This window comes from Colletotrichum godetiae (genome assembly GCF_030913485.1).
Source record: "Colletotrichum godetiae strain CBS 193.32 chromosome Unknown BDP55scaffold_98, whole genome shotgun sequence".
Lineage (NCBI taxonomy): Eukaryota > Fungi > Ascomycota > Sordariomycetes > Glomerellales > Glomerellaceae > Colletotrichum > Colletotrichum godetiae.
This window is the reverse complement of record NW_026851346.1, coordinates 22,738-36,559: the sequence shown is the minus strand read 5'-3', so window position 1 is coordinate 36,559 and position 13,822 is coordinate 22,738. Positions and strand designations below refer to the sequence as shown.

General features: G+C 51.6%; 5 protein-coding genes and 1 non-coding gene across 6 annotated transcripts; 2 read left to right on the top strand and 4 right to left on the bottom strand.

The window, feature by feature from the left end:
* Positions 1-739: 739 nt before the first annotated feature.
* On the top strand, positions 740-2,557 carry BDP55DRAFT_721550 (HK97 family phage prohead protease; the record flags this gene model as incomplete). Its single annotated transcript, XM_060578520.1, has 4 exons — positions 740-1,007; positions 1,068-1,256; positions 1,312-1,559; positions 1,639-2,557. The coding sequence occupies exons 1-4, from the start codon at positions 882-884 to the stop codon at positions 2,555-2,557; spliced, it is 1,482 nt and encodes a 493-aa protein (XP_060422017.1). The 5' UTR covers positions 740-881.
* Positions 2,558-3,504: 947 nt separating this feature from the next.
* Positions 3,505-3,593, bottom strand: BDP55DRAFT_t328. The gene has a single exon. It is a non-coding gene; the product is annotated as a tRNA-Val (tRNA).
* A 2,239-nt stretch (positions 3,594-5,832) lies between these two features.
* BDP55DRAFT_699092 (xyloglucan-specific endo-beta-1,4-glucanase A) lies at positions 5,833-6,603 on the top strand (the record flags this gene model as incomplete). The annotated part of the gene is made up of 3 exons (XM_060577857.1): positions 5,833-6,086; positions 6,148-6,335; positions 6,392-6,603. 3 exons carry the CDS (start codon positions 5,833-5,835, stop codon positions 6,601-6,603), a joined length of 654 nt encoding a protein of 217 aa, XP_060422016.1.
* Positions 6,556-9,457, bottom strand: BDP55DRAFT_442246 (uncharacterized protein). The gene is made up of 4 exons (XM_060567605.1): positions 8,935-9,457; positions 8,801-8,828; positions 8,290-8,748; positions 6,556-8,213 (listed from the first exon to the last, which is right to left on the bottom strand). The coding sequence occupies exons 1-4, from the start codon at positions 9,336-9,338 to the stop codon at positions 7,002-7,004; spliced, it is 2,103 nt and encodes a 700-aa protein (XP_060422015.1). The 5' UTR covers positions 9,339-9,457; the 3' UTR covers positions 6,556-7,001.
* A 234-nt stretch (positions 9,458-9,691) lies between these two features.
* On the bottom strand, positions 9,692-11,261 carry BDP55DRAFT_596212 (uncharacterized protein). Its single transcript, XM_060570988.1, has 2 exons — positions 10,598-11,261; positions 9,692-10,547 (listed from the first exon to the last, which is right to left on the bottom strand). Exons 1-2 carry the CDS (start codon positions 11,135-11,137, stop codon positions 9,903-9,905), a joined length of 1,185 nt encoding a protein of 394 aa, XP_060422014.1. The 5' UTR covers positions 11,138-11,261; the 3' UTR covers positions 9,692-9,902.
* Positions 11,262-11,309: 48 nt separating this feature from the next.
* Positions 11,310-13,169, bottom strand: BDP55DRAFT_686235 (uncharacterized protein). Its single transcript, XM_060576502.1, has 2 exons — positions 12,268-13,169; positions 11,310-12,217 (listed from the first exon to the last, which is right to left on the bottom strand). Exons 1-2 carry the CDS (start codon positions 12,968-12,970, stop codon positions 11,796-11,798), a joined length of 1,125 nt encoding a protein of 374 aa, XP_060422013.1. The 5' UTR covers positions 12,971-13,169; the 3' UTR covers positions 11,310-11,795.
* Positions 13,170-13,822: the final 653 nt, after the last annotated feature.

Sequence of the window (13,822 nt, the reverse complement as noted above, 5' to 3'; positions counted from 1 at the left end):
ACACTGTCTCAATGTGGTGCAAATGCTCCTTCAACTTGGGTTTTCTAATCATACATGTAACCTTGCCAGGGCAGCTCCGCCTCGCGCATCGCTGCGTTTAAACGGTGTATTATGGCTCCAAGTGAATGATAACTTCCCACAATTGAAGTGGCTTGTAAGTAATTATAGAGCAACATAATTAAGCACATAACGTGCAGGCTCGACATGTAAGTCGACATCGAGATAGGTTGATTCTGACGTGCAAAGCATATTTCCTCAAACACCCAAGTGGCGCCAATAGTCTTCGCGGAAGCTAACCACTGGAGCTCTTGACAGAAAGCCTTGTAAGGTGGTTCTGGAATGGTGTCTGGAAATTCTATTAGCAAATATGGCGTGGTTATCACGGCCTTGCTCAACATTGTGGTATTGGGCTAAGGTGCGACCCGCTGCGGAGGTCCCCTCCTGAGTTGCCAGTCATACTGTCGGCGAGGCAATCGTCGGCTCAAGGACCAGTTATCATAAGTCGTTTTTGCCGACGCGACGCCTCCTGAGTCCAAATGGTCCAGACGGCTGGCATTGTGCTCCGAAACAGAATGTGCCTTCGGGCTCGGAAAACGGGTGATGGCACCATCCACACTTGCGATCACGCCAGCGTTTCTGGCCTGCACCAGCGGCGTTGAATTGGGGTCAACGTGCAGATAACATCCCGCGCCAGTCCCACGCGACGGGCGACAACGGCGATGACGACATGGCGATTGGGCAACTTCCTTGCATCGCGTTTCTGCGCCAAGTTGAAGAGATTCGTGATGAAGATGGGTTGATAAAACAGAGGTCAGCCCGCGGGGTTGAGGAGTGATGTATGAAAGCCTTATCTTGAGGATACTCATGAGCAAACATTCAAGATGACTTCGGTACCGATTCACACGACCAATGGAGAGAATGGCGTAAAGCCGTCAGGGAAGAAGCAAATTTTGCTCAATGCATTCGACATGTCTACCGTAGGGCACTTGTCTCCGGGACAATGGAAGGTTGGTTGTCTCTTTCAGATTTTTTCGAATGGATGATATACTAAACCTTGTTACTTTCAGAACCCCGTTGACAAGTCAGCAACCAAGCGCGACTTGAATTATTGGATCGACCTCGCGAAGCTCTTGGAACGAGGTGGCATCAATGCCCTCTTCCTCGCCGACACCTATGGAGGTTACGACACCTACGAAGGAAGCCTTGACAACTGCATTCGCCGAGCGGCCCAATGGCCAATGACAGATCCTACTATTGTGAGAGAACGTGTTGGTAACAAGAGCTGGACAGCCGCTTACACTGGGAACACAGCCGATCAGTGCCATGGCGGCGGTCACAAAGAACCTTACATTTGCCATTACCGCATCCACATCCTTCGAGCCGCCTTTCCTTCTCGCCAAGCGATTCTCAACGCTCGACCATTTTACAAGGGGCCGCATTGGCTGGAATATTGTCACTTCCTGGAAGAAGGCAGCATTCAAGGCTATTGGCTTGGACAGCCCGATTCCCCATGATGAGCGGTACGCTCAGGCAGACGAGTACCTCCGAGTTCTTTACAAGTAAGTTCGTCTTTTGTGGAGAATACCTTCGTAAAATCATCCTGAACCAACATGGTTGAAAATACTGATGATTCACAAGACTTTGGGAAGGCTCGTGGGCAGATGACGCGATTACCCCTGATCCGGAGAACGACACTTACGCCGACCCCGACAAGATCAGGACCATCCATCACCACGGAAAGTTCTTCGACCTCGACACGCGCCACATCGTCGACCCTTCCCCCCAAAGAACCCCCTTCCTTTTCCAAGCAGGAACATCAGCGGCTGGGTCAGAATTTGCGGCAACTCATGCCGAGGGAATTTTCGTCTCTTCGCATTCACCTAAGCTCCTGCGCCCAAAGGTCAAGGAAATCAGGGAAAAGGCCGCGGCGCTCGGAAGAGACCCTCAATCTGTCAAGTTCTTCGCCACTTTCACTCCAATCGTAGGACGGACCGACGAAGAGGCCCACGCTAAGCACGAGGAACTCAAGAAGTATGCTTCCGTCATTGGTGGCTTGGTCCTCGTCAGCGGTTGGACGGGCATCGATCTATCCAAGATCCCCGTCGACCAAGAGGTGACTGCCGCAGACTCTCTAGAGGCGCACAAGGTGCGTAGTATCCTCGATGCTTTCACAACAACGAGTGAGCATGTCCCCAAGTGGACGCCGCGTGTCATTGCCGAGCGCGCGGCGATAGGTGGGCTCGGGCCGGTATCTGTAGGAAGCCCACAGAAGGTAGCGGATGACTTGGAGTACTGGATCCGTGAAGGTGATTTGGACGGTTTCAACTTGGGATATGTCACGACGCCTGGCACGTTTGAGGATGTTGTCGACCTCCTTATCCCAGAGCTTCGACGACGTGGGATCTACCCAGAAGCACCTGCCGACGACGTTGCCTTTACAGCCAGGGAGAAGGTCTATGGGCAAGGACAAAAGGGACTGAGAGCTGATCACCCTGGCTCGTCCTATAAGTATGATGTGTACAACGAAGAAGACGCAAGTTCAAAGCGTGAAGACTGAAGTGTCCATGTAGAATAGAGCGGAGATCAGCCCCCTCCCCCTCCGCCTTGGGCCGATCCTGGGTAGTAGACGTCAACTGTACTCAAAGATCATTCATTGTATGCCATGAGAGAACGTTTGTGTGAATTGACCCCCAGGCCGAAGCAGGCTCTTCTCCAGAAACTAAACACATGTTTGTGGCGTTAGTAGATGTCAATGTGGTTGTTCTACAGTTCAGCCAACCACAATGATGCCACACTGCAGTTGTGGTTGCTTGATAAGTACCCCGCACTCACTTGCTCGTCAGACAAGTCAAATACGAGTTCAAGAGACCACTCACTGCCTGACTAACTGATGCAAATCGTAAAGCTTGTGACTGTTGACATTCATTTGGAGTTGGGAACCGGGCAGGCTCGAAGAGCTTCACCTACTCACCATTCCATCTCGATCGTCAAACACGTGTCATCGACTGATGTTTCTCCACCGACGCGGGTTCATCTCCCCATTGTGATATTCACCACATTAGCATCGATGATCTGGACTCGCCCTACCAAGCCATGTCGTACACCTAGGGGGAAGTAAGGTTTTCAGGCACGCTTTAAGTCAAGAAAGAGGCAGCTACAATCAGAATCACTCAGAGTCTTTCTGTTACACTAAGTTGATCTCGTCTGTCGACAACTGCAAGAATGCTCTAGGCCGACACGGTCTGCATCAATCAAGCGGATGAAAACGAAAAGGCCATCAAATTTCCCTTCTCAGTCTTTATTTGGTTGGCATAGAGTAATGTGTAACTTTATCACCTAGCAGCGGAACCGATCCAAGCGACTCGGAAACCCGAGTTTTGCGAACAACAAATCTGCTCCTTTCCACAAAAGATAAAGAGGGCCTTCCTTTCTTTCCTAAGCGCAGCCCACGAGATAGTGAAAACACTTTCTGAAGAGACTGGACATTCAAAAAAAGACTTGCTATGACCGCGGCAGGGTTCGAACCTGCGACCTTCTCGGATCAAGCTCACTTTGTTGTGAACGAGAAATCATGACCACTAGAACACACAGCCGGTGATGTTGAATTTTGAAGCCTTTGCATTTGCCAAAGTGGACTGCATCGTGGTGCTGGCAGCGTGCAGGAGTTAAGCGAGATGAGTATGGGGTTGTCGGCACTTTGATGTTACGTGCTAGTCCCAATGGCTCGAGCTAGAACAACAAACGAAGCCTTCAATCTTCCATGTCCAAACATCGTGTTCCTGTCCGCGGCCGCCGTGTTATCCCTCACGCACATGGCCGAGTTGAGAACGTGCAAAACTGCGGGTGCATTGTATACCGGAAGGGGAGTTGACATTGAGTTAAACCGCTTAATACTTACCGTTTCTATTATTCGCATCCTACCTTAGAGAAACGTCGAAGGGAATATCGGCGCAGCGGACGGGACGGCACTTTAGCGCTACCCACTCGCCAGCCCTTCGCTAAACCCCTTTATTTCTCCAGTTGGAGGCTCTAGTCCTTTTGGTGCCGAGGCGGCTCACGGAATTCCCACCAGTCAACTCTGCCTTGCTACGAGGCGGGAACCTCTGCGGATGTGGTGTGTCACATCAACAAGCGGCATTCTCGGATACGAAAGACGACTGCCCAGCATGGCCCGATAGCGGTGATGGGTGTTTCTGAGGTGGCTAGTGGTGCCCTTGTCTTGTTCTGTGGATGCTCTCATGTCGGCAGCTGGCCCCCTTTGCCGTTTGTGGCTGCCCTGAACCGGGGGGTTGCTGCCCGCTGCGTGCCACCCTGGGCGAGCGATCTGAATCCTGGGAATCTGGGGAGAGCACCGCTGAGTCGGGCTCGGCCTCATCTTGGGTCGACTACATCTTGGCGCGGCGCTTTTTAACGAATCCAAGTACTCATGACATATGACAGTGCATATCCAATTACACATGAAAAGTTAGTTGCGATTGACGAAGAATTGTGAGGGAAGCAATATTGCACGATAGTACGAGGAGCTTACGCAGAGGAGACGTCCGACGAGTTCCTCGGGAAAGGACAGAAGAACGCTGATTAAAGTCTTTGCGCTCCCCATGCGAAACAATCTGTCAAATGTGTCACTCTGACGCAATGTTCTCTTCCATCACTAAAATAGGGCCTTCAATGCCGTGAGACAAAAGCAATGCGTCTGCCGCATTTTACATAAAGTGATACCGCAGGTGGCTATGTCTATCCAGCACACGGGGGCGGCTTCACATATATACTATGGTGGAGTTGCCGGTCAAGGAAGACGGCTATAACGGCTGCATTTTATGCTTAGGGAGCACGGATGTGATTGCGGAAGAGCGCCCATGTGGTGAAAAGAACCGTAAATGACGGCAGCAATCAATCATTGACCAGGCCGAGCCTCGGAATGGCCCGAGGGACCACGGAGGCCACTGCGTTGTCAATATTTCCAAATGCCCATGGACTGGGAATCAATCGATTTCGGCTTTCCAATATTCTAATTGAGGCCATGATCGATGGTGAACCTAAACCGGCGAACACGAGTCAAAATTTCATTTCCAACACTCGCTGGCCTTCTGCTTTGGGGTTACGGATATTGAGCCAGGGATAAGGGGCCTTTCACAAGTTCTCCTTTTAGCCTCTACCGGCCACACCTCCCTGAACCATACAATCTATTTACCTGAAGGCAAAAGGTGACGAGCAGATTAAACCTGCCCACATGGCCCATTGGTGGAGTCATTTCTTGGAGCACCTCGTGGCCGCAGCGTTTACGCGCTTGGTTGCTTCGGTAGACCAAGTGATCAAGTTGAAACCGCCCCTGATTGTCCACCGTAACCACCCCCTCCGGTGGACACCCACTTGGCCGCAACAAGCTTTCCGTCCGATGCTTAGCTCCGGCATCCCGGTCGTGTAGCCACGGCCGCGGGCGAAGGACCTCACCCGACGTGCTGTGTTCTGGGCCGCACACTAACGTTCCATTCGGCATTCTACGCCGTAATTGGAGGGACTTATTTGTTTTCTGGAAAGAAAAAAAAGTCTCTCCAGCGGTTGACGTAGAATCATGTTGTAGGTATATCAAAGGACCACCCGCCCGCCTGGGAACCTATTCTTGGCAGCCCTACAGTTCATCCCAACAACTTACATTCTCTTATTGTCCATTGCCTTTGCCGTTACCACTCGTTCATTCCAGTCATTCTTTCAGAGCTGAAGCTAGTCCGAATTTCCACCATGCAGTTCACCTCCTACCTCGTCTCGGCCATGCTGGCCGTCACGGCCGTGGCCTCCCCCACGCCCGTCAGCATCGACAAGCGCGCCACCAAGATGTGCGACTCCTTCGGCTCTGTCGCCACCGGCGGCTTCACCATCTACCACAACAACTGGGGTGCGGCTCAGGCCACCTCCGGCAGCCAGTGCACCACCTTCACATCTCTCAAGTCCGGCTCCGTCGCTTGGTCGACCTCCTGGACCTGGGCTGGTGGTCAGGGACAGGTCAAGTCCTACTCCAACGTTGCCCTCGAGAAGGTCAACAAGCAGCTCTCTGCTGTCAAGTCCATTCCCTCCAAGTGGACCTGGAGGTTGGTCACTACCATTCCCCATGAACCAGTCCAGACAATTTGCTAACGCTTCTGACAACAGCTACACCGGCTCTAACATCGTTGCTGATGTCGCCTACGACCTCTGGCTCGCCCCCTCCGTTGGTGCCAACAACAAGTACGAGATCATGATCTGGCTCGGCGCCCTCGGCGGTGCTGGCCCCATCTCCAGCACTGGCAAGACCATCGACACCCCCACCATTGCCGGCACCAAGTGGTCCCTCTACTCTGGTACGTAAAGTAGTCCACGATACAATCAACAACATTCATCTAACCCGACTTCCTAGGCCCCAACGGTGACACCACTGTCTACTCCTTCGTCGCCCCCAGCCAGATCAAGAGCTTCAACGGCGATCTGAACCTCTTCTTCACCTACCTCACCTCCAAGCAGGGCGTTGCCAAGACCAACGTCATCACCAGCCTCCAGGGCGGTACCGAGCCCTTCTCCGGCACCAACGCCGTCTTCACGACGTCCGCCTACACCCTCACCGTCCAGTAAATGCTTGTTACAGCTATGCTGAACAACGCTGTGCGGATCTTATACCCAACCTGAACTGTGTTCAGGTTCACATTTTCGACACGTATATATTGTCGCACTTTGTACATACACGTAATTATCATCAAGAATACCAAACCGGTTTCATGACAGAGCTTTGAATACTCTTCCCATTGCCTATGAATGAGTGATTCGGCAATGTCCTGGCGCACATTTAAAGTTGATGTTTAAGTAGAGTTGAATTATGCACGCTTGCTTGCGCATTTGTCTATGTGGAAATTGAGCAGTGAGGCTCTCTGTAAACGCTGTCAATCATGGTGGTTCAGTATTCGTGACTTCCGCCGCACATGATCATACCCATGGTTTCATCTTCATTGCATGTGATATCCAAGCGATCATCGTCATGTCGCTTGCCCGTTTTGCCCCAAGTCCAATGAGTCCCAGTTGAATTGATCGATGTTGATGCCTCGCATGTCTGGTACATTAATATTCGAATACAGACCGCTGTCTGTGGGAGGAAATCCGCCCTGGTCATAAGTGAGACTCTGGCTGACAATGTCCATCGGAAAAGATGCACTAAAGTCGTAGGAGTTCATGTTCATAACTTCGGCCTTTGGCCCGATATCGGAAGACTGTGGACTCAGAGCCGGCGTCACCTCTACCAGCTTTTCTTGTACTTTGCCTACAATTCTCGGCGGGATTGCCGGCTGGCCTGATTCCCTGAGCGCCTTTGCCACCACCTCCCAGGTGCTGATAATGACCTCGGTGAATGGGACAAAGACAGGGTTATACCCCGGCTCGAGCTTCTCAAACCGAGCCTCAAAATGATCGCTCATGGCGTTCCAAATGTACTCCCCTTTGGGATCCAGGGGATTTAGTTTGAGGAACTGTGTGATGCGGATGTAGGCTGGGAACGGGTAGTAGATCTGGAGAAACCATCGAAATCTCTGGGTCAGGGGAGAGGCTGCCAGATTCGCATCGCACTGAAGCCACCTTAGAGCACTGGTCAACGTGATGCGGTGCTTCTCTTCGACTGGGCCTTCGTAGAAACTGTGAGACGTTTCCATCAGGCGAAACTTTGAAAGAGATGCTCGTGACATCCACATAGCCATGAAATGAGTTGGGTTCTCAAGGTCACAGTACCGGAAGTACTTGTCATCTACTGACTTCTCCAACCAGTCCACCTTGCCGCCTCCAGGTAGCTCCTTGGCGATAGGCTTCAAGATCGGGTTCGTCATATCGAGGTAGAAGGAGGTGTGCCGAGTAAAGTCGGCGAGTTCAGCCGTCACGACCGAGAAGAGCGCCTCGCTGACTTTCATCTCCGCCCTCGGCGGTTCCTTCATTTCCGCTCGGAGGTCAGAGTCGCTGACGTTCATCGGCACGGCGCAGTCCCATGTCGGGGTCAAATTGGTAGCCTTGTGCTCGGTCAAGCCGCTCATGCGGGCATCGAAGAGTACCAAGGACCACCAAAGCCTGCGGCGCATCTCGGCCTCTAGGATGGTACACCTGGTGTTAGCAGATTCGTGATGGAGACCGATGCGTTGGCCGATGCGAATGGCAACGCCGAGGAGCGATGATATTGATCGAATGTGAGCGCTGGGGCGGCTTGCATGCTGTGAAAAGTTAGCCAATGTGAAACTCATTGCTCGTTCATATCGTCGTAGACTCTCCACTGGTTAAGATACGTACGAGGTAGAGGAATAACGCAGTCAGGCAGTCAACGTCATTAGTTCTCAAGAACTGACTGTTTGAAAGAGCTTGCTGGCATCCAAACTGGTACTTGGTCAAGAGCAGGGCTTTCGGCTGCTTGAAAATATCGTAACATGCGTCATCAGAAAGACTTATGATGGCCATAGAGTAGATGCTGAACATGAGAGCCTCCAACGCCGGGCTGATGTTGTCTACGCTGCTCACAGCTTCAATGATGCGCGCTTGGAAGCTGGGGGCGTGCGTCACTCGAAGCAGTGCATTGACATTGTCAAGGTAAATCTGCCAGAGTCGAAAGATGTGGACGGGCTCGGGATGAAGGGTTGAGAGGTCGACGGACGACCGGTCTGGGGAGCCGAAGAGGATGTGGTCATCGCTATCGCAGGCTTGGTCCCACGTCTGCCTGATTGTCTCTCGCAAGCCAGCATGCGACTCCTCCAGCTGTATGATGTCAGTCATGGGAACAGAGAAGAAGTGAGTGCAAGTATAGTACCTCTGGGCTCACCAGATGCCAAAAGTTCCTGCGCACAGTTAGTGACACTGTAAATTCCACATCCGACTAGACTAAGTCCTGAGAAAAACCGTGTGTGGGAAAGGCTAAGTCGGTATCGTAGGTAAGTGACTCACTTGGGCTCATATGAGGTTTCAGATTTCACAGTGATTGACGGCGAGGGCATTCCCACGTCTTCGGATCGGTGCTCATCGTCCGACCCACCGCTATCATCCACAGATTTTCCATACCTGGCACCTAGGTCCCCATGAAGCGGTTCAAAATCGACCTTATTCTGTCGCAGTAGGCCCTCGTACTTCCTCAGGCGGTCGAGAAGCTCCCTCTCTGGGAACCGCCGCCTCCGGGGTCGGTTCTGCGTCGCAGGCACGCACTGTAACTGGTGTTTTGTGCAATGTGCACAGGGGAACTTGCGGTCGCACTTGATCTTGCGCTGCTGGCAGAGGACGCACGCGAGGACGCGTTGGGGTTTTGCTCGAGGAGCGGCGTCCGGGTTGGTGCTCGCCATTCCGGGAGCCGACATGGTTACAATGTCGAACGGGGTCTGCCAAGGCCGATGCCGTTGCAAGGGGAGCTGAGTAGGTTTCGGAGAGTTGCGATGACCGGCGGCCGATGATGTCGGGCGGAGGTGGGCAAGGTGGCTCGCTCCCAGGCACGGGTCAAGCTGACGACGGGATCTCAACTGTGGCTTTTTGGGCCATGGGCGCTCCGCACCACGGAGTAATCCGGACTTTAGAATATGCCGACTAACAATTTCGGGGGGAGTAAGCCCGGACAGAATCGATGGCGTAGCAAGGCGTGAGACACTGCTGGAAGCGAGGGGTCAATCAACTGGCGCGTTATTTCCGTTGGTACATGTAAGATTCTTGGTGTTGACGTTTTTTATTTTTTCTTTTCACGTCTACTTCAAGTTTATTGTAAGGTCGGAGCTGATTAAACGTTATCTAACAACGTCAGGACGAAGAGAAGAATGAAGGGACTATATAATAAGAAACGATCGGAATCAAGGTGTATCGGGGTATTTGATGTTTCCATGCAGAAATGTGCCCTGCAGCCCATCTTCTTTTCCTCCGGTGCCTGTTGTGATTCAGAAGTCGTTCTCTTGAAAAGCTTTCACCAAGGCAGCTGGTCCAGTCTCATGCGACATCAGATTTCCGAGCTGTATGCCGTCTTCGATATGAGCTTTGCCCCGAACCAATAGATCTTCCTCATACTCCCGAACCGCCTTGTCGAGGTCGTTGAGGCCATGGGTCTCAATACACTTAGCCAGCTCCATCGCATCCCACATAGCACAGTTGACGCCTTCGCCGTTGGGAAGTGCCAAGTGGGCTGCATCACCAGCCAGAGCCAGACCTGGCACCGTCGTCCAATTTTGACTTTCAATAGGGAGGTGATATAACGGCCAACTGCGGAAGTGGTCGGCGTATCGGACGTAGTCCTTCGCTTCCTCCCCCCAGTCGTCGTAGAAGTCGGATAGCAGTGACTTTCGCAAAGCCTCAACGCTTGCTGAGTCGAGCTCTCTGCCAACATAGTGCTCAGGAGCTTGTATCCCGAAGTACACCCTGTACCATCCGTTGCCTTGTCTTTGTACAATCATCTGGTTGGCTCCTGCCAGCAAAGACGCAGTTCCATGCCCGAACTTGTCAAGAACTGACTTGAACAGCGGATTTTCCTCCGTAATTTGGGCTTCTAGGTATGTTCTACCAGAGTACTGGGGTTTTACTTGCGTAATCTGAATCTAGTCAGTCACCGAGCAATGGTAACGGGTCAATCATGTCATACCATTGAGCGAACTTTACTCCAAGCACCGTCGGTGCCAACCACAAGCTTGAACCCTTCAATAGTCGCACCTGAGGTGAACTCAAGGGCTGGTAAGCCAGCCTGATGCATTTTGACAGCTTTCAGAGTGCTCCCCCATCGGATCTTCTCTTTCGGTACGGAGTCTAGAAGTATTTGCCGCAGTGTTTTGCGGTCTATTTCGGGTCGACCTGCTTCGTCAACACCACCATTGCTTTTGACGTCGAGATGTTGTTTTCCAAATTTGTCGTATATTGTGAATCTGTCGTCATCCCATCTCGCTTCCTTACGAAACGCATCCCACAGGTCCGCTTTCCGAAGCGCTGCTTGACCAGTGGCTTCATGAATATCCAACGAGCCACCGGCGTTAGCTGATGTAGCGCTCTCGTCTCGTTCGTAGACTACATAGTCGACCTTTTGACGCTCGAGTAGTCGAGCGAGTGTGAGGCCGCATGGTCCAGCACCAATGATGGCGATTGGGGCTGTCTTCGTCGATATAGAAGCTTTGAAAACTTTGCTCGCCATTGTGCTAAGTTGGGGTGTTGTGTGGTCGGAGTGCAGCGCTTTGGAGTTGAGATCAGCTCCATGTAATGATGATGAAGTGGTTTCCAGATCCTTTTGTATCTACTTCAAGCTTGCAATGGGAATGCTGAGCCCTTGACCAAATTACCATTCGGAAGCGGCACGCAAGCGCCACGGGCTTTTTAGCAGTTCACTTGCACGTACTAGGCCGATTCCGGGGAGTTCCAGCCCCCGAATCGTGGTACTACGGAGAGTACTAGACGCCGTCTTTGGAGTCCGTGAACAACTCTTTGTAGCGCCATAATCGAAATGATACCGCTGAGTGATGGTTGATGTCGTCAAGCAGAAGCCTCGCGCAGGAGCCCCTGTCCTGGATTGAATACATACAAACGCACTTTTAGCTGTCCCTCATTAATATAGACATAAATGCTCGGATTCTATGATATTCCAGTCAACTTCTCCGAGATGCTTGGTAGAGTAACGGAGGGCGGTATTGGTGAAAGACTAATCTTGCAGTAAAGGCTCAACTTTTGATACTAGGTTAAACGGTGTACTCTTTCCTAGAGCACATTCTGCCATTGCCGCGAGCCAATGAAGGCAGCCGGTCCTACAACAGCCTAATCCCGAAAGGAATTTCCAAGGTCTTACCAGATACGAATACTCAATCTTGCCATCCGGTCTCTTGACGCCGTTCTCTCATTCGTTGGACGCAATCTGAACTCAAAGGTATATCCATCGCGTCGATTGTCTTCTTCATAGCTTCCGAAATCTGCTCTGCGGGGTTGCATTCCGGGTGCTTTTCGTAGCAAGTCACATATGATAACACCCTCTTGAGAGACTTGAGTAAGTCCATGACGCTCTCGTCGGCTCTGATGGTTACTTCCGTCGCTCTCGTCCCTCGAACATAGATAAGGCCAGCGAGCACACTTCCGAGCACGACATAGTCGCACTTCTTGTTCCGTGTTACAGGAATTCCGGAAATGCCAGCGCAGAGCCATTTTCCGTCTATCAATCTATCGATAACCCCATTCAGGTGTGAAGGTAGCTCTGTGGCGAGTTGATTACGCAAGGAACGAATGGTTTCTGGGAGGTCATTAGTGTGAGTTCTCAGTGAATATGAGGAGTAACCTTACCTGGTATTGTCGGTGAGCCGAGGGAGTCATAAAAATAGTCTTCCGGGCGTGTCCCGTCCGGCATGACAATGTGACCTTGATCATCGATGATAGAAGTGAGACTGATACTGATGATAGTCCTTGCAAACAGTTTCTCATCGCCCAATGCCCAAGCCATGCACGAAAGCATTGCCAGATCCCGGCCATCCCTAGTGCCCTCGGATGTCTTCGTCACCCCGTACCACTTCGCAATCCACGGATGCAAAACATGCTCCATCTCATACAAGCTGGCCAGACAAAGAGTGTGGTAAACCTCGATGAGAGTGGGATCTTTTGGTACAAGTGCGAATTTCGCATGGATTATGTTCAGCAGGATCATCAATCCGTCTGACTTGTCATGCTGACAAGCATACAGCGAAGGAGTCCATCCGCACCACCCCTCGTCGGTCGGCTGCGTCCCCGAGGATGTTTCTAAGAGTGTGCGTCTCCAGAACGGCGATGCTCGCCGTAAAGTGTTTGAGCAAATGCGAAATGATTTGGTGCTGCCGGAGGATGGATCGGAGCCGATGTGCAGCAGCAGATCCCCTGTTGAATCTATTTGGATCTCGTCTTCATCTGTGAATGCGTCTTCTGGCGGTGTTTGAATCCATTCGCTATCCATGTCACTGTCGTATGCGTCTATCGCAGCAGCAGCTGGCCGAAGGGTCAAGTTCTTGAATTCCATGTTGTCACTGTTCTGTTCAATTGTGAGTAAGAGAAATGAATCCTACTGAGCAGAATAGAGATTGGTGGTGAATAACATAGGCGAGACGCGTAGTGATGTCGTCCAAGCCCAGTGCAGCACCGCCCACCGGGCCATCCTCAGCACGGAGGTCACGGGGCATCTTGGGATGTCATGTCGCGTTACATGGTAAAGTTCTGTGGTTCCGTTAAACTCTGTTAGAAACGCAGACAATTGAGAGGCAGCTGAGGGGAAGGGAAACGCACGGAAGTGCCAGTTTTACGTAATGATACACGCTCAGCAACGGACAGACTGAGCTGATAGGTTAGCGACGCTTGGCATCTCGTACATGAAAACAACCAAAAGCTACCAAAAGCAAGGTTGGGAGGGCTAATTTGGTCTTTCTTTCACGTTGGTCAAAACCGTTTCGCGGGGAAGGACCCGGGCTCCGGAGGTCAGGCGGGATGGTCCGTCTGGGCTTGGCCTTGTTCTGGAGTGAGGCCAAAGCTTCTCCCGCACTTCAAGTTGAGACTGATCGTGCGAAGAATGACGATGTCTGGGTACATGACTAATCCCACCTGATTCATGAAAGTCCGACTTGGAAATAGCACCTGGAAATATTTGGTATGAACGGCAGAGACTCATATCTAGAACGGAGATATGAACCTTCGCAAGCCCTCCTTCGTTGCGCGTGGGTTCAGAATTGCACAACAGAATTCATGATCAATTTCCGATTCAGCTTCCGGCGTCCGTAGTCAGATCTTTTTCAACCTCCCATGTACGTCTTCAAATTTGCTACCATCATCAGGTAATTCAAGAAGTCATTGATTGCTCGAGAATAGCCTGGTGCAGTTG

What these genes read in the sequence shown, in the direction of transcription:
- BDP55DRAFT_442246 (XM_060567605.1), bottom strand. Translation starts at nt 9,338, where the DNA reads ATGTCGGCTCCCGGAATGGCGAGCACCAACCCGGACGCCGCTCCTCGA. An exon ending in GGCATCTGGTGAGCCCAGAG is followed by an intron (nt 8,749 to 8,800) that starts GTACTATACTTG and finishes GACATCATACAG; the next exon opens with CTGGAGGAGTCGCATGCTGG. An exon ending in CTGCGTTATTCCTCTACCTC is followed by an intron (nt 8,214 to 8,289) that starts GTACGTATCTTA and finishes AACTTTTCACAG; the next exon opens with CATGCAAGCCGCCCCAGCGC.
- BDP55DRAFT_596212 (XM_060570988.1), bottom strand. Translation starts at nt 11,137, where the DNA reads ATGGCGAGCAAAGTTTTCAAAGCTTCTATATCGACGAAGACAGCCCCA. An exon ending in GGAGTAAAGTTCGCTCAATG is followed by an intron (nt 10,548 to 10,597) that starts GTATGACATGAT and finishes GACTAGATTCAG; the next exon opens with ATTACGCAAGTAAAACCCCA.
- BDP55DRAFT_686235 (XM_060576502.1), bottom strand. Translation starts at nt 12,970, where the DNA reads ATGGAATTCAAGAACTTGACCCTTCGGCCAGCTGCTGCTGCGATAGAC. An exon ending in CGGCTCACCGACAATACCAG is followed by an intron (nt 12,218 to 12,267) that starts GTAAGGTTACTC and finishes ATGACCTCCCAG; the next exon opens with AAACCATTCGTTCCTTGCGT.